Source organism: Gymnogyps californianus, chromosome 15, assembly GCF_018139145.2.
Source record: "Gymnogyps californianus isolate 813 chromosome 15, ASM1813914v2, whole genome shotgun sequence".
Classification (NCBI taxonomy): Eukaryota; Metazoa; Chordata; class Aves; order Accipitriformes; family Cathartidae; genus Gymnogyps; species Gymnogyps californianus.
The window spans coordinates 9,707,773-9,727,410 of NC_059485.1; the positions used below are offsets into that span (position 1 = coordinate 9,707,773).

Consider the following 19,638-nt stretch of genomic DNA (forward strand, 5'->3'; position numbering starts at 1 on the left):
TCAGTGAAATAAGAATATATAGTTAGTTTACCTGAATAACAAGATAAGGAAACAGATGACAAAATACATTCCGACAGTGAAAATATAGGCCAGCTGCATGTTGTAAGATGGACCATTCTCTATTTTACTGATTGTAGCATTGGTGTAAAAGCCATAGTAGAGTATTGTTTGTTGAAAATAACCCTGAAAAAATATGGACATCATTCAGAATGTTTGCTATCACCTACATATGTAGGAAGTATCACCAGCTGAAGCCCAATTAATGGAAGTGGGAGGTGTCCCATTCCCTACTGTGAAATCACAGGTGCGATTAAATTTCTAAATATCAGGCCCTTTGTCTTCCTTCTATCAGCTAAAATATTCCGTAGTTTTGAGAGCTTCTAGAGATATATAAATGACTTGTACCCTTCTTAAGATTCACGTGGGATGGTCATGAGCATTCAACACCTTTGCAGGATTTGGTCTTTTCTGAAAATTCCTGAAGAGGGAAAGGCTTAATTGCTTCTTTCTTAGGACCAAGGTTCTGTACTGACAAATTGTATCAACTATGAAGGAACTAGGAAGGAAGCACGTGACATTCAACACTAGAGTTACTGCATTATAGCTGAACTCCTGCAATGGTGACTCACTTTCCAAAGTACATTACTACAAAACACAGCACTTTAAATGCAATTTTAGAAGGAAAAGGCTAACACCTTTCCTCTTTAAAAAGATCTCTTCTCAACTAAGCATTAGTAAGAGCAGAGTCTTGTTTATTAACTAGAGAAACCCTTTAACAACAATAAAATTGACAATTTTTTTTTTACAGCAAAGTGGGGGAGGGGGGCAGAGTAAGTCATCTTCTCAGATCACTTAGCTGATGAATACTAGTAGAGTTAAAGCAGTGCAAAATCTTCGTTTAAAAACAGCCTGGGACTTTATTCCCTGAATATAAATATCTCCACACAATGAAAAGATCCTCCTGTTTCCAGGCCCCACTGAGTTCAGCCGGTTGCCACAGAAAGATCTGTGTGCTCCTTGGAAGAATAAAGCTTTGGAAATAAGCAAAATTCACAGGATCACATATGGAAGTCTGCACTGTATTTTCAGAGGAAAATTAGCACGGGAAAAATGTTCTGCTGAAGACTATTGTAGCTATCTCTGGAAGGCCTGGCTTCCTTTGTGTCTCTTCCACTGCTTTCTGAAAGAGTGATGAGTCTTGAAATATTGCGGAACACAGCAATCATTTGCAGTGAGAAATGCATCAGAATGAGTTCCATTCATCTCGCTCTGAGTCAATGTTGCAGCTTCTTTTTAAAAAATGTACTAAATGTCATTTCTAGTCACGTAAAATTCTAACTCCACCTCTTAATAAGAAATACTAACTTTTTTACTCTATTGTGAGTTTTTAAAGTAGATCTGTTGCACACAGTACTAATACAAATCTGCTGTTACGCACTTACAGCTCCAGTGAACAGCTCCAGACCCGTGAATGAAAGGTTATTTGGTTCTGCTGCAAGAAACTGAGGGATTGTGATGAAACTGAAGGTTATGAGGAATGAGAAGATGTTGAAAGTTAGCAGCCACTTCAAGAAAATAAAATAAGAAAGAACACTTGTTCCAAACTCAGCACCAATGATCTTCAGAGTCTTGTGCCATAACTGCAGTAGGTGAAAATATTCTGACAAGCTATTTCCAAATCGCCGAAATGACTGAAGTGCAAAAGAGGAAACAGAGATGAATCTCAGCAAGTAGTCTTAAACAGGACTCAAATTCACATAATAGAGCCTCACATTTTTTACAGTTCCATTTTGATAAGAACAGATTTCCCCCACTAAATGCACCATAAGATGCTTAACTGGGCTTCCTAAGTGCTACCATAATGCAAGTTATTATTAATGAACCCTGCAGCAATTAATTGGTTCTTTGGTAAGTAACATAAAGCAAGATACCAGATACCTCTGGAGACAGTGATACCATTGCAGCTAAAGTGGTTTATTCTATTGTGACTGACAGAAGTTTCTGACACTTACCACTACTGTTCCCTGCAGACACTGTGCACAGCAGGGAAGTTGAGTACTGTGGTGCCTTGATTTTTTTGTTATTTCTTTAAGAACTTTGTTCCTGTGGAAGAGCAGGGCAGGGGGTGACAAGCATTATCGTATGGGTTGTAATTAAAACAAGAAGCCAAAGAAGCTGCAGCAAATACAGTTTCACACATGTGCACGTGAACAGAGTTAATAAAACATGGAGATATTCTGCTGGTTCTTTTTCTATTAGCAGATACCATGGCTCTTGTCCATGCTATGACAGCATGTTCTAACCCCTCCACTAATTCACTCGGGGAACAAAATTTAAATATGTTCTGTGAGGAGACAAAAGGATGGTTGAGACCATGTGGTTTCTTCTCCATTTTCAATGGCCAACATCCCAGTTTCCTTTGAAAAGAAATTGCAAGTCAACATTCATAATCAAATCAAGGCCTTGGTACTCTGTTTCATATTACCAGGAGAGATTCTTCTCATCCAGAGAAGGGACAATGAACCATCTTTAAATTATTTTCTCTTGTAAGATGTTAACTTTTAAAAAGTGCATTAAAAAGTACTTCCAGTTCTTTCAAAGTGACAAACCAAAGCTAAGCAGATGGCAAACACCCATACTTGATAGCTAGATGTTGAAAGTATAGTGTTTGTAAAACTAAACAGATAAACTTTCCTTTTTACCTGATCTCTCTCTTTTTTTTCATGGTCTCTGGCATCTTCTGGATTGCTTTAATCCTTTCACTGGTGGACATACTTGCAAGATTTTCAACTAACTTTTCCTCTGCATAAAACCCATAAAAAAAATCACAATTTTGGGATAATATAGTAATTCTTATACAAAATCTGAAATGGATATAACAACATTCCCCATTTTCACCGCTACCAAGGTGTGGCAAGTTCTGAGACTTAATAACACTCCCCAGAATATTGTCAGCTCCATCAGTACTCTAACACAGATGTAAGTAGTACAATACTGAATGTTAAAAAATAAATATCGCTTGTCTGATGCTTGTTTAATGTTAATACAAAAAGCTGCAATATAAAGGAAAACAAAATACTGACAAACTCCAAAATTCTGGTCCATTGCTTGATCACTGTTTGATAGTTACATTTCTATGATGCTACATATTTACTTGAAAGCTAAACTTTATTTATTATTCTATAATTTTAGTTGATGTTAGTGTCCAAACTTAGCACTACCTATGAAATGGACAGAACTATTACTTGACATTCAGGCTGTTTTTGCATAGTTGGAATTTGATGCTAATTCCAGACACAGTGGCTGAAGACAATCCATTAGCTGGTCAAACAAATTCTAATACAGAGTTTAGCTTTTCTTTCTACAATTTAACACATATTCACACTTCACTGTGCTTCATTTATCATGGGATTTTAGTCTGCTAGTAGAGTATAAAAGATTAATCACTAGCGTTAACACAAAACTAAGCTGTTCCCATAACCACAGAAAGACTGTACCTACAATTCTGGTGATAAACCAAGAATAGTATCATCCTTGTACAAGATGCTATTTAATATTTAACCATTTATCTAAACTCCTACCTTCTTTGCACACTGGATTTGTTTCAAACAGGCTGGAAGAAGTCATGAAGATCTCATCAGGTGGTCTTCTGTTGCGTCTCCGAATAAAGCTATCTAAATAACGTGCACTGTTTAGTAATCCCAGATAGTCCTGACAAATTGACTTCAGAAATTCAAATTTCACTTTCATAGAAACAACTTAAAACTGTACCCTTCAATCTCACTACCTACATGCAAACATATACTTCCTCACTCACTTCTCTCCTGGTCATGCTTGACAACCGCATGCAATTTTTCAGATACATGCGGAAAAGAGGTACTGATCCCAGTCTTCAGCTGTCACGGAAAATTGTGTCATCTAGCCCATTCATAAATGTGCACATCGATTATTCGAGACTTTCTTCCTAGAAGACAGGTCCTCTCTTTAAAAATCCTTCCACTGACTTCAGAGAGTGTTTTAGAATCACACTCAATCATACTGAATAAGTTATATGTACCAGAATCCCACTTCCCTGGGGCCATAATGCAATTGTTCTCTCAACCTTCTTTCATCCAATTATTCAAACACAAGTGACTATATTCCTTAAATGCATCCACCTTCTAGCTATGAAGCAGATGAGTTTAGCTACAGCTTTCCTTGCCTTGCCTTCCCAGTAAGCTAACGGCCAGTCTGCGCAATGTTACATCCCCCTTTTGAGCTCAACCCTCTGGTGTGGAAGGCCCCAACTGACTGATGCGCCTGTTAGTTAACGCACATGGTGCAGGCTCCTTCACCATATTTACTATTTAGATCTAATGGTTCCCTGATGTTAGTGTCACTTCCACTTTGAGCCAACTTCCTTTGTAGCAATTAAAAAGAATCAGAAGAAGAAAAACATCTGTACCTCCTTGTGGAGGTACTTCTTGAACTTTCAGCACCCAGACATTTATCCTCTAGTTGATTGTCCTGGAAGTGCACTCTCTCCTTCCTATCAGGTATTAAAAGCCATGCACGATAGTTAATGTTTGGAAATGTCCTATTTCTATGGTCACTCATGGAGTGAGGCATTTCCAGGTACCAATAAAATCATTGCTTTTTAATACAAATACAGGATTTTGCCAAATCAGGTCTTAACTTAAAGACCATGTTCTTAAAGATGAAAAATGAAAAAAAACAAACAAACAAAACAACAACAACAAAAAAACCCCAACCAACCCACAAGAATCCCTCACTTTGGGGGCACAGAGAGATGGTTGTTTCAATGCATCTAGGTAACAATTCCAGAAAAGGACTCTTAATTACATTCCAGAAGCAGCAGACAGGAACCAAACTGATTGTAACAGAAAAATTACAAGACATGGGAAGAACAGTTCCTACCCAGAACATGAACAATAAACTACTATGCTAGCCTAAAACAGAACCCAGATTATACTATTCCGGACCCCCTGTATTTTAATGAATATAAATATCAAATTACTATTATAGTCTAGAATTTACACGGAGACAACATAGTGAAAAATTCACTAAAGAGTCTCAAAAATGCATCGTAGCCTCCCCTTATTTCCTCCTACAATGAGTCTTTTCAGATAACTGTAAGTTTAGTTTATGTTAACCCACTTATAAGGAGTTTGGGTTAAAATGGGTAGGCATTGTATCTTCCATTGCTCAAGAAACAAAGATCATCACCTTCAGAAAGATATTGAAAAATTCAGCTACAATGATGTAGGACAGTAAGAGAAAATGTATGTTTTATGATTCCTTTTATTATGTGAAGATTTTCATACCTGAACCAGAAGGCTTTTAAATATTTATTTTTTTATGGAAGGCAAGACTGACATGCAATATTCTGATGCACCACAATCCTTATGTCTTACCTTCCGATACATTGGAAATTCTGCGGGTATAGGGGTGATCCAGCAGATGGAAGGTAGAAGGTGGGTTGTATGCCAGTTCCAGCTCAGGCTCAAAGGAAAGATTATCTGTTGAAGGGAATCAGAATTATACAGAAAGTTGTATACTGCTACAGATTATTTACACACACAGAATATCAGCCCTATTGACCAAATACAGCTCTACTGCAAACACAGCAATATATCCCATTAACAAAACTCCTATATCTCACTCCAATGTACATCCTAGTACTCAACAACTTACGCAGTCCATACAAGTCAGTATTTACCGATCTGTTAATACAACAGACATGGATCTGTTAATATAACATTTAAACTACTTCTAGGAAAAAAAGCAAAAAAAACCCCACTGCCATCACATACAAATATATACAGAGTTGAGCTTTCCAGAGCTGCAGGACTCCCTCAGGACAGAGTAAGTCATTATTTGTTCCAGTGTTTCTGTAAGCTGTTCATATGAGAAATTACATACCCGTGGAATTTCCATATGGACTTCTGCTTAGGACATTAACTCTTGGTAAACCTTCGCTGTATTCAGAGCCATGTCTCATGGAGGCCATTGGTATGGCCAGAGGGTAATTCTGTCCTCTTCCACTGTGTTCTCCATAGGAACCATGCAGTGAAGAATCATAAGGGGTTTGGTGAGAGAACGGATTCTTTTGAGAACTCCTCCTGTGTGAGCAATAAAAAAGAAAACCCTGAGTGCCACAAAAACTCTCAATAGATATCCTTAATAAATTGTTACCTATTATCATCAAATTTGAGTACATTATAAAACAAACTCTGATACTGAGAGGTATTTTGTATTTAGAGCTCCAATATCATAATTCTGATTTGGTCATCAACTGAATTAGACTAAAACTTTTCTCCACTTGAAGTTAGGTTGGACTCTACCTAAACACGAATAACTGCTTGGAAAACGAGGACATGCAAGGTTACATCACATTGCGAAAGTTACTGGAACTAAAAAATATCCATGACATTATGCCATAAATCCTAAAACACATTTAACTGATAAATTCATCTAACATGTAAAAAGCAAACATGCCATTTCTCTTGAATGCCGTCTTCCTGATAACAGCTTTAAAAATTGGTGTCTGAGAATGCAAGCATAAAGGAGGGATTAAAAGAATTCCACAAACTAAAACTAAAACTATGGAGAAAAAGTTTCTCCTGCTGTCATGGTTCAACCCCAGCCAGCAACTAAGCACCACACAGCTGCTCGCTCACTCCCCCCACCCAGTGGGATGGGGGAGAGAATAGAAAAAAAAAAAAAAAAATCTCGTGGGTTGAGATAAAGACAGTTTAATAGGACAGAAAGGAAGGATAATAATGATAATAATAAAATGACAATAATAATACTAAAAGAATTAGAATATACAAAACAAGTGATGCACATGCAATTGCTCATCACTTGCCAACTGATGCCCAGTTAGTTCCTGAGCAGCAATCTGCTCCTCCCAGCCAGCTCCCCCCAGTTTATATACTGGGCATGACATCATATATTATGGACTATCCCTTTGGCCAGTTTGGGTCAGCTGTCCTGGCTGTGTCCCCTCCCAGCTTCTTGTGCCCCTCCAGCCTTCTTGCTGGCTGGCCATGAGAAGCTGAAAAATCCTTGACTTAGTATAAACACTACTTAGCAACAACTGAAAACATCAGTGTGTTATCAACATTATTTTCCTACTAAATCCAAAACACTGCACTATACCAGCTACTAGGAAGAAAAACTTATCCCAGCCAAAACCAGGACACCTCCATATAAATAGAGAATTTAATTTCTTATGACACAGTCACAACAGCAAAATTAACTAAACTCACCTTCTATCAATTTCCAGTGTCTCTGAGAAGTGGTAGTCTGGATTTTCAAAGGCTTCATTGTAATAAGACATGACAAGTCCTTGGTTTGAGGGATAAATCTTCCTTATTTTCGTCTCTACCACTTCATTAATATGTTAATGGGAAGACTGATTACAGACCTAATTACAAAATAGATGCATGTACATACAAAATGAAAAGAAAGGAACTTCATTTTAGCATCTTAGTTAGAAGATTTTGCCACCCTGCTAAAAATAACATGAAACAATATAAATCGGAAGTGGTTCTAACTTAGTGCTATTTACCGTCAGGAAATCAGGGTCCACCAGAAGCTGCAGGTAAAATAGGAACTAATATTCTCTATAGTAAGCGCTCTACAAAGCTAAGGAACTGGAGTACCACATGGAGTCTTCCCCAACACTGACAATGAAGTGAAGTTTTAGAGCATGTCGAAACATTAAGAAAAACAAAATAAGGTCCCTCTTTCCTCCTCATACAGGAAAAGCCAAATACACAAATCTTCTCTGAGTACTATGTTTCCAAAACCAAAGAGGTGGTGAGGTCTGCCCACTTCCTTACCAGCAGTGGCATCTCTAAGCCTTAGTTGTGAAGAAGGGACCCACTGGACCACAGCTCTGTACAGAGCTGACATCATTTAGAGAGCTGCTCTTAATGAGGGCTCTTCTAATGACTTAATGTCTCAATCCTCTAAATAGGTTTGGTTTTAGCTTTATTTCTCACAGAGTGCTCCATTTTAGTCTTAAGCAAACCAGACTTGGTCAGAGTTTAACGAACAGAAGTCCAGGTAAGTCAGTGAAAAGGGAACTTTATATTAGAAAAACAGAATCCAAATTAAACAGGCAGTTCTTGCAATTAATCAAAAGTCATACTCAAAATTAAAAAGGAAGCAATTTTGAGCATTTGTTCTTAAAGGCACCACGTCAAGTTTGATCAGCTGGCAAACTATTCAACAACAGGGAAGTAAAAAAATAAACAATGAAGGACACATCTGGCAAAACCCATCAGACCCTGCTTTTATCTCAGCTCACTCCTAGAAAAGCAGAGCTGAATCTCATTTAACAGTACAGTCTCAACCAATGTTTCCGTCTGCAGTGGTTTCTATTTGCTATTTCTAGTGCAGTAAAGGAAGTATCACATGAAGAAAAGTGTCTTCAAAATGGATAATTGTACAGTGTCTAGTTTCTGAAGGCTTGTCAAAATCTTCTCATTCTGCCAAAACAAGCTCTTTAATTACTATGGTGACACTTACACACCTAAAGATCTCGAAACAGTCTAAAATCTTGCAGTGCGACATACAGTTGTAAAACACTGCCCACGTTTTGCACACTGACTTGCAAAGAGATTTGCATATAAACACAGGTGGTTGATTGAATTCAAAGTCCTACATTTTAATGAGAACATTGTCTACACTTTCATTATAGCAGGATGAAGTGTGCATGAGGCCCATGTCTTCAGCAAACATTCAGTAAAAAAGCATACCAGGTAATTTGAATACATGGTGCATCACCCATCCCTTCTGCAAATAGTGGAACGTGATTACTGCCAACAAGAAACTATAAACATAGTCTCCCCTAGGTGAAACTTGTGTATTTTCAGGCAACAATTTCACACCTGCAGAGACAGAGTGAGATTCTCATGTATTCAGAAAAGTAATCAGCAGAGCCTCCTCCCCTTATCTCCAAAGAAAACCAATAAACACCCCAGGAATCTAAGGCTCTTACATAAAAGTCATGGGAAGTTTAAATCTCCCGAGAGGTAGGTTTTCTTTGACAGGAACCACTTAGCCCTTGATGATCTTTTGAGAGCTAGCTTAGAATATATCTGAAGTTTTATACAAACTCTTCAGGAATTAGTACATTCTGTCCTTACACTCCATTAAAAAGCATGGAAACAATTCTTGAAAAAGACAATCATGGTCTTCCACAAAGAGTTGCTTGGAAAACTAAATTTCCCCCTATAAAAATGTTTTACATTTGAAACTGTAATGAAAAGCTAAAGAGGAAAAGATTACTTTCTCAGGGGAAGAAAATTCTCAGACAATTCCCTTTGAAGTGTGCAAAATTACATTTTTCTATTTTTTAACTGGTTTCCCAGGAACCCAACTCACTTTGACTCAGCCATCCAGAAAGCTGGGAAGCGTGCCAGCAAGGCAGCTGGAAAGCTGAGCACTGATCTAAACAGCTCATCAACTTGTCTGGTCTTCATTCACTGTAGAGAGAATTGATATTTTGATGGAAATGTATGAGTTGTGTAGAACCAGCATTACCCAGAAGCAAGCTGGCTGGAAGCATCAGCAGCTCTATCAACCAACTTGCTGAAGTACAACCAGCCAGAAGAAACAGATCAGCCTGACTAAAAGATACATCCATCACTTCTTTCTCTTACTTATTTTAAAGATCTCCAGGCATATCCATAAAAGCTTGCTAAGACACTCAAATAAGCCCAAGACAGACTGTCTATTGGTTCCATCATTATCCACTTTATTTCCTTTGAGTCTTAAGATGTGCTTTATGCCAGGTTTCTATGAAAATCTACAGGGACATTTACAGTCTAACACTGAACCCAGCATCTGAAGCCACTCTGTTTTTTCTCCACTCCCAAAGTTTTAAGGATTTTAAATAAATTCCCCATGTACGCTGAGGCAAATTCAAATCTTTGCATTTCATTCCTGAAAAAACTAGAGATTTTCCGCTTGCTACCTGAGAGCATTAGATCCCAAACCTTGAGGCATTTGGAGTGAACAAGAATGTGAATATGGATAACCCATATGTTTCTTGACTGAGGCTGTAGTCACTCAAAGATTACTATGCTACCTGGTACATAAATGCTGTAGGGTGGGATGGAGGTGTCTATGAGCATACATGCTCAGGGTGTACAGGTAGCATGCCAAGGGTGTACAGGTGGCACACCAATCCACTCCCTTCCTCCATCCCAAGCCCAAAGATCACGAGAAACTCTTCTTATCAAATTAGATGCCTACATTATAGGTTTGGTTTGGGGTTTGATGGACTGGCAGTTTATAAATTTCTGACCAGTCATAGTTAATTGGAAAGAACCCAAAGCAGGTAATGCTCAAGCTAAACCACCTCTTTCTTCTTTTTGACCTATGATAGGATGCAGTAAACCATAGCTCCAGGAAAAGCTATGACATTTAGACTTAACTTTCCCTTTAAAAAGTTATTTTCCAGAAGGAAAAAAAAAAAAAAAAAGCTGGAGAACAAAGGTCATTTGTGAAAGAAAGACAGAAAGCAGGAGCTTGACAAATCTTCCCTTTGCAGAGTGGTGCCCATTTGTTGGATGACATTTTGGATTTCAGCAAGCAACTAGACAAATCTGGTGTTCCTCCTCTGGAGAACAGAAGGGTTTAAGATCAGTGGGTTTAACAATCATCGATACGTAAATAAGTTACAGGATAGGTGGAGTGTGGGTGCTTTCCGCTTAAATCATTCAACATATACTGTAATAACACACAACAGGAAACTCCAAGCAGTGCAGACTCATGCTTCTGGATCATTTCCCAGAAAAATAACTGCCTTCACGTCACAGACCAACAGCCTTGACAAAATATTCCAGGTTAGTTTCAACCATTCCTGTACAGGTAATTCTCTGCTATAGACACTAATCCTCATTTAGAATATAAATCAAACAAACATGAATGTCTTCCTAAAACAGCACTTTGTCCTGGTATCAAGTTTCAGGAAAGCCACTTAGACCTTCAAGTCCTTTACCTGTAATCCCTCAGTAAAAAGGATTACATAAAGTAAATTCTACTTACACAAATCTTGAAGAGGAATGGAAACAGTAAGTTCCAGAACTACGTCATAGTTGACTTAATAGTGTTGAATGAAGGGAATAGAACTCAAGGAAGAACTGATTCACAAGGTTGAATGTGCTCTATTTCTATAAAGATCTTTGAGTTTTGTAGGGTATGACCAGAAAGGGCTTCACTGTTACCTAAGTTATTTTTATTCATGAATCCCTGTCCTGTTTAACATGTTCCAGGCAGCTTCATAGTGAAAAAAATCAGATTGATTTCTGGAAGCCAAAAGTGAGTTTGAGAGACAGACCAGAGTTAAAACTAGATTACATGCTGCATCAGCAACTAGGTTCCAGTACTGACCACTACTCTTCCACTATCTCAATCCCAACAGTTTCAACACTGCCGCAACAAACCAGGAAAGCCTCTCAGAAAATCTAAAGAGCCTGTGAATTGACGCTAATCAAACTCTACACTCAAGAAAGCCTGATCTTTAATTGACATTTTAGCAATGAAACAAGCATGAATCATACACAGAAGTGAAAGTCACTTACTTTTTATGCATATTGCCAAAGTACCCAGTCTACACTGACAAACGCCAACTCTTACCAGCCTTCCATTGTGTTTTTATTGATGTCAGCAGGGTCGATTACAGGAGCCAACATCAACTTTGTTATTTTAGACCTTCAATCAATTTCAGCAACGTAAATTGTGCCTCTGCTGCAAAAGATCTTCCCAGTGAAAGATGACACGTGGTAGCACTAAGGACTCATCTGCTTACTACTGCACAGGCAAAGGATACACAACCAAATTGGGAAGGGAAAGGAGAGAGTGACAGCATCCCCATTACGGTCACAATGCTGCTGTCTCTCCCAACAGCTTGTTGGATCTCAAGCTCACAAAGGAAGGTAATTCCTAGTCCTACAGTGCAATGCTACCTACCAGAATTCAGATCCTATCCTCCCTGTCCCCCCAGCCCTTCTTGGTGAGAGTGGAGTGCAGAGAGTAGCCAGGCAGGCTGGCAGAAGCAGGCAGAATAGTGTCTGTCTGACACAGGGGAACGTCCTACTGTCGGACTATCTCTGCCCTCAGCTGGCTGCTCCCATTGCCTCCAGCTACTGCTTCAGCATCATGAGCTCTGCTCCTTATTTGCTCTTTATCCATTTTTTGCACCTACTCACTTTTTTGCCTTGTCCTGTCCTTTCCATTCAACATTCCTCTTGTAATCCACCCCCCCCAATATAGTAAAACTACAATATTTTCATCCTGTTCACTTTGTTTGCAAGTTAAATCCCTTCTATCACCTGTGGCTGCTTAGACAAGGCTTTTGGAGAAGGACCGCCAACTACTTCGTGTTTGCAGTCTCAAGCAGGGTTCTACTTCTTCACCTGAGTTTAGACACCTTTATTACAAACATGCTCCTGAAACATTCAAAAAAATCTCATCACAACATATAGTTAAATTTTAGTGTTCTGTAAAGTGTCATAAAGACGTGGCACACACTTCAGAGTTTTCGCTTAATGGCAGTGGATTAAAGTTCAGATACTTCATTAATTCTGTGAAATTCATAGTACTCTTCCTAATCTACCACACAAATCCCTTCTTCTCCACCCAAAAGGCCCCACAGGATCACTATTCTTATGGACTGAAGTACATATCACACTGATATGTGATCTAATCCTTTCCGCAGAGACCCCTTTGAGAGCAAGTCTCTTTTCGTTTGCTATTTTGTTGCTTTTATTTTCTTAACTCTGACCGCAAGTTGCAAACTTAACCCATTGGGAAAATTACAAGCACTGGGTAAAGAGGAACAATCAGGGATACACAGCTACTAAAATTAGAAATAAGGAACTGAAGAGTAAGAACAGTACACCTGGCAGAGAGAGGAAAGATTAACAAGAAACTGTGAACAGAACTCTGCATTACTTCTTTAACACTTGAAAGACATTACCTAGCTCATAGTCTGACCATTATGGGGCAAAAAAGGCTAAGGCCAGAATCGCTTCATATCAGTGCAAGTCAGTCTTATGACTAAATTTCCAAACTGCAGACTATCACGTTCTTTGCATATAGCAGGACTAAATCTTGCTTTGCAAAACAAGTTTAAGTCTGTCTATTAAACAACATTACCAGCTGCTTGTATTTGAAGGAAACGACTGATTACAAAAAAAAGGAAGCAGTTTTTGAGTACCTGTTTGGAATTAGCTTTCTGCTTTCAGTGGAAAGGCAGCCTACCACACCAGGTCTATTAGAGGCATGAGATACTGTTTACTAGAACAGTTCTAATGTTTTGCCCTAAAAGAAAGCTTTGTTTATTCTGTACTTGCAATGGATACCTATCCAGTTTAAATGCAACCTTCAAATTATACTTTAATGAGCAGTATCAGTTACAGGAGTCTCATTCACAAGTTCAATTGGAAAAGCTTATGAGAACTACATATATGGTAATTTTAGATAATAAATAGGGTTTTAAAGATACACGATGTTGTTGAACTAAAAAAAAGTGCATTGTTCTGTTTGTAATTCCTAGCTTAACTTCCTGCTAGGATGTTGTCGTCTCATTACTATTTGCACAAGCAGCATTTAAGATGACCCTGAGGGAAAAACAAAAGCTATTCACAATATTCTGGCAAATCAAGTAAGAAGCTAGAAAATGGCTGGGGAGAACCAGTCAGAAGAAAAGAGAACCGGTTTTGCCACAGGTTTCTCCTAACTCTTCAAAATCCTCATATGCAGTTTTCAAATTGTTGGACAAACAATTTCACATAAACTAAATACTTTTTTTTTCAGACAAAATGCAGCTACATTAAAATGCAGTGTAACATGTTAGTACATTAGAGTTCTGTTCTACAATGAACATACAGAAGCTATGGACTATACAAGTCACAATTAGAGGCTTTTTCACAAAAATGTGAATGAGGACACCGCTGTAGAGTGCTCGTTCCTGTTATGTCAGCCCACACAGCCATACCACACCACCTCGTCACTTTACCACTTTCATGGCAAGAATAAAAGCCCTCCAACAGGCTTACTCGGGGGGGGAAGAAACTGAAATCAATTGTTTTGGGTGAAGTACTGACATATCAGCCTGGAACAGATGCCATTTCAACTACATTGCTTAGCACAGGCAGCCTGCTGCTATCCTTATCCTGTGCCAGGGCTGTGTCGCATGGGCAGGGACTGACACGGCACCCACACGTGAACTATCACACCTTCAACGTGGCTCTAGAGCTACTGACTGGCTGCTTCTGCTACATAGAGCAGGATCAGGCTGCTATCGGTCCCAGGACTGGCAGAGGAGACTGTAGTGACACTAGGTCAGTGGCAGCAGAAGTTAGCACAGCTCCCATGCAGTACCACGAGCTACTTGCAGGTTTGCTTAAGTAACAGAGCATTACTAAGGGACAGAGACTTAGCAATAAAACTTTGGATGTAAAGATTTGGCTTTTAGATGTATATTTAATCTTCTGCATAGAAGCGTTTCCACCTTCGTAGGTTAGGGCATAAAGGGAAAAAAAAAAAAGTAATGCTGAGACTGAAGAAAGAGAGAGTAGTATTTAAATAGTAAGCCTGTGTGTTTTGATGGAGTGACAGAATGATTGACCACAAACAACATGAATAATTAAACCTGAGATTTTTCCCACCTATTTAATACAAAAGTACTTCTGGTTTCCCATTACCTGTTCTAACATACAAAACTCACAACCTGCTACTTGGAAAATACAGTGCCACATTCATTCACTAGCTAGCAGGCTCCCAACACGCAACCTACACCAAAGCAAAAGCAGATGTCACGCCACAAGCTGGTGATCCCAGCAAGGCTGGTGCAAGAACTCACAGACTGAAGTGTGGCACACTGGCTAAATACATCAGGGAAGGATGTGGCTGTTAATCCCCCATGGGACCAACCCTTCTAGCTGAAGACAGCGAAAGCTCATATGTGACTAATGGGGCGATAAAGCTGTGAGGTGCCATGCACCGGGGCTGACACCAATGTCAGGGCACCGCTCTGTGTGGCTATTTACCTCTCAGATAGCAGAAGCCGAGTACATCCCTGAGCACGCACGGAGTCCGGCCCCAACAGCTCTATCACTCTAAATTAACAGCGGGCATTAGCAAACCGCAGTCGCCTGCGGTCAGGCGGCTCGGGTGACTCCTCCAGGCCAGGTGCACCGTGAAACCACCTTCCCGCCCCGCCGCCGGAGAGCTGCTGCAGACCCTGCTCGGAGCCCAGCAAGCTCCAGCCGCCGCCGACCGCGGCCCTACCAACCGCTGCTGAAATCGCAGAGCCGCAGCGGCGAGGGGCACTGGCGCAGCCCCAAGCCCCGGAGACGCCCGGCCCCGGCCCCTTACCTGCCTGCCTGCCTGCCGGGGGAGCGCTGCCCGGCCCCGGCTCGCCCGCGCCAGGTGCCTCGGCGTCCGCGGCGGGCGGCCCGGCAACCGGCACCCCGCCCCGGCGGCGGCTCCTCTCGGTGCCCCGGTCCCGCCTCCGGCCCCGATGCCGCGGGGTGCCGCCGTGACCGCCCGCTTCCCTTCCCCTCCCCGCGAAGGGGCTGTGCGCGGAACGGCACCCCGCCCCAGAACCGGGGAGCTGAAGTCCTGCTCTTACAGCTCAAAGAGAGAAAGGAAAACAAAAAAGAAAGGTCCATTTCGTGTTACCTGCTATAGGACACGTTGCTTAATTTCTATTCGATCTCCAAGATATTCAGTCTCCTTCCCTCCATGAATTAAAACATGCTTTGCTTTTGGCCTGGATTGCAATAACACCACAATAAAAAGACAGAGAGAAATGGTTTTCAGACACATGATGTGTTACCTTTATCCCTGGATTAATCATTTGTAGAGCAGAGATAAAGAACAATCTTGACCTCACATATTTTTATTTGTATTACAGAAAGGCTCACCTAGGGGTAAAAAAAATAGTTCACGCTAATACAGGCAGATAATTAGCAGCTCCTGGATGGGGAATTTAATACCAGCCCTGTCTTCCTGTACTCTGTAGGGACCAGAAGGAACAAGTTCTCATTTAGTGTGACACAGAGATACTGATTTTTCTTGTCTTCCTCCTCGCCCTACATATCTTCCTTTCAAGCAGACACGGTGTCATGGTTTAACTCCAGCCAGCAACTAAGCACCACACAGCTGCTTTCCACCACCCTTCCAGTGGGGTGGGGAGGAGAATTGGGGAAAAAAGGTAAGACTTGCAGGTTGAGATAAGAACAGTTTAATAACTAAAGTAAAATAAAATACACTACTAACTAAGAATAATAATAGTAATGAAAAGGAATACAACAAAAAAAAGAAATAACACCCAAGAAAAGACAAGTGATGCACAATGCAATTGCTCACCACCTGCTGACCGATGCCTGAGCAGTGATCCGCCCCTCCCAGCCAACTCCCCCTTGTTTATATACTGGGCGTGACGTTCCATGGTATGGAATATCCCTTTGGCTAGTTCAGGTCAGCTGCCCTGGCTGTGCTCCCTCCCAGCTTCTTGCACACCTGCTTGCTGGCAGAGCATGGGAAACTGAAAAGACCTTGGCTTAAGATAAGCTCTGCTTAGCAACAACTAAAACATCAGTGTGTTATCAACATCATTCTCACACTAAATCCAAAACACAGCACTGTACCAGCTACTAGGAAGAAAATTAACTCTATCCCAGCCGAAACCAGGACACATGGGCAAAACCATGGACTGGACAAAGCTACAGCTGAGCACCAGGCAGGGTGCAATACAGAGAAGCCAATGAAGTGCTGGGGTGGTGCCTCTTGCAGGAATTTCTGTCCCAAAGCAGCTCAGCAGGGATGCCTCCATTACTTTAACTACTCTGTAGCAGTTGGATGCTGCCAGCTGGGCTCAGGGTTACCCCAGCACACCCACCGCACAATAGTCACTGCCAGGCTGGTGCCCAGTGCCCTTCCCGAAGGCTAATGATGTCCTCTGACCAAGAGAAACATCCTCAAACTGAATGTGGGGCCCAACAGCCACCACCAGGACAGGCACAGGTGAAAAGGGAAACAGGGTAAGGACAAGACTGGCTCTGCTGTCCCAGACCTGTGCTCTGCCCATTACTTTTTTATTTTTTGCTAATACTGTACAGAATTATAGAGCCTCAGCCACTTTTGTGTTAATACAGCTTGTTACACCATATCGGCATATTTTATCTCCCCAGAAAAAAAACCCACATCTTGAAACTTCCAGCAACTATTCCTAAGTAACTTCTCTGGTCAGCAAGATTAAAAAACAAGCAAACAAACAAAAAAATATCCATGTCAACCTTTGGATTAAAGGCACCCTCACTAGCCAGTGGGGAACTGGGAACAAATCAGTTCGCTCTGTGTTCAGAAGCTGTACTCTTGTAATGGCTGAGGATCACTTTTACCAAATGGCTAGTGCTTTTCCAGCTCCTAAACTGGGTAAAACATGTCTATCCTGTACCAGACAAATTCAACATAGACTTAAGTGAAGTTTTCTACTACTACTTTAAGATTACATTTTGCCCAAAGCAACATTCCTGGCATGACCGCAGAGGACCTGTCTGCAGATCTTTTGTACTGATCCAGGAGCTGCCTGCATGCTGCACAGGCCACAGGGCAAAGCATGGGGGTATCTGAACACAAGATCCCCTCAAAATTAAAACAATCACTCAGAACTTCCCTGAACATTTAGAAGCATTTTTGAGCTGTAGCATTATTAAGAGGAACCATACAGAAGAAAAAGCATCCTGGAAACGCATGGTGTTACTAAATGTGACAGACAGATCTCCAGCATCACAGGAAACAGTATAGGGCACTAGCTTCCATGCTCAGCACAGACTGAAAACTGCTGCTTTTGTGAATAAGATACATTGGACAGATAATGCACGAGAGGAACCTACTGCATTCCCTGCGTGTGACTGTCGGGCTCTGGCAGAATCATCCATTTTCTCCTCCTCAGCATGTCTGTCTTCCTGTTTTCCCACCTGGGATTGCTGTGATCCATAAAATTCATTGAAACATTTCCAAGTGTCTACAAAGCTTTCTCAACTGGCCAAAAAAAAAAAAAAAGAGAGAGACAATAGAGAACGTTCTCACAAAATTCCTGGGGAAGTCAATCTTCTTTCAATGCCTCCAATCTTTATTTAACTTTGTTCTCACGGGGTCATTAACCCAATACTTCTCTAGCACACAGAGTTTTGGAAAGAGTCTAATTAATCAGCAAGTGTATTACTCACCTTTCTTCTCTGTATTCTTAGTGGTAAGAAAAGGAACATAAAGGGCAAAACTGACACCCCAGGTGACACCTCTAGGGAAGTCTTACACCATAAGTATTCCTATTTAAGGCAGAACCAGCCCTGCTCTATGTTCACAGCCAAACACAAAGACGGCCCACGCCTAGTTGGCTTCAAGGCACCAATAAAAGTGGGTACTTAGGCTCTGGTGGTGCAATACACATTCGTATCTGGCATATGAATTGCACACTTAGCATGAATGCTGAACATTGAATGATTTTTCAGTAATGCTACCGAGAGAGGCTTCAATTTCCACCTCCTGAATTTTCAGGAACGATCAACTGGAAGTTGTTCAAACGAAGGCCATGAAATGTGACACTCAACCAAGGAACCAAAAATCACCCGTGTAAACAGGATTCACTGAGGTGTCCAGCTCTGTTACAAGCAAGCCGATCCTGCATGCTCTCAAGCTGAAGCACAGCCCAGCCTCTCGGGAGGGCAGCAGACAGTCATGCAGCATCAGCCTTTGCTATACAAAGAAATCCCACCTGGGAAAAATCATCCTGGAGATCTGTGAAAAGGAGAAGGGGAAAAAAGCAATACGCTTGAATTCCTGCCCTCTTGTACTAGCCTCTAGAGTAACTTATTGAAGGATGAGAGCAAGTTATAGCTTATTTTCATGGAAAAAGAGCTAAAAAAGTATTAGTTATATTCTAGACCAATCTACCAGCATGAAGGCAAGAACACCTACAAACTGGTTTGGTTTTTTTTTTTTTTTAAAGTGGTTCAGTGCAATAAGGAAGTTCCTGTGCTTTAATTCCACGTCTCTGTATTTCACAATAATTCCCCTTAAGATATATCTTTCTCCTCTGCCAGTAATACATCAACTTACTGATCATAAACATGTACATCTAAATTACTTTGAGAGCTTACTTTTTTATCAATAACATTTTATGGTTTTGTTATGAAAACTGATTATGCACATAGATTCTTACTGCTAATAAAGCAATTTGAAAATCACATACCTGAGCTGATGACACACAGGTGAGAGAAGAAATGTCCTCATTTATGTCTGATTCAGCATCCTGAAACCTAACGATGACTTATTTTTAAAAGTACTGCAGAAAGTAGATGAGGAATTTTCAGAAAAATCTGGTTATCGATTTAACTACCAGTAGAATACAGTAAGAAATGCTAGAAATGCTTTTTCTTTCCCCCCCACATGTAATACTGTTGAAACTACTGGAGGTTTCATTTTCTTCTTTGTCACATATGCTGTTATTTTCACACTAAAGGCAAGAATTACTCCAAGAAATAAGTCTCTCAGGGATGTTTACTGCAACTTAACAGAAAAAACACCCTCACTGTCAGATGGAAAAAG

At 40.6% G+C, this 19,638-nt stretch overlaps 1 protein-coding gene across 1 annotated transcript in view; it reads right to left on the reverse strand.

Annotated features, from left to right (window-relative positions):
• Positions 1–19,345, reverse strand: part of TMC5 (transmembrane channel like 5) — a 32,069-nt gene extending 12,724 nt beyond the window's left edge. Inside the window, exons 1-11 of the mRNA XM_050905654.1 lie at positions 19,283–19,345; positions 17,925–18,072; positions 15,706–15,796; positions 7,272–7,429; positions 5,923–6,122; positions 5,415–5,519; positions 3,582–3,674; positions 2,703–2,802; positions 2,013–2,103; positions 1,443–1,691; positions 32–183 (exon numbers count right to left, since the gene is read on the reverse strand). Coding sequence (XP_050761611.1) covers positions 32–183; positions 1,443–1,691; positions 2,013–2,103; positions 2,703–2,802; positions 3,582–3,674; positions 5,415–5,519; positions 5,923–6,122; positions 7,272–7,342 — 1,061 coding nt within the window. The 5' untranslated portion in view covers positions 7,343–7,429; positions 15,706–15,796; positions 17,925–18,072; positions 19,283–19,345. The remainder of the gene's footprint in view (positions 1–31; positions 184–1,442; positions 1,692–2,012; positions 2,104–2,702; positions 2,803–3,581; positions 3,675–5,414; positions 5,520–5,922; positions 6,123–7,271; positions 7,430–15,705; positions 15,797–17,924; positions 18,073–19,282) is intronic.
• Positions 19,346–19,638: the final 293 nt, after the last annotated feature.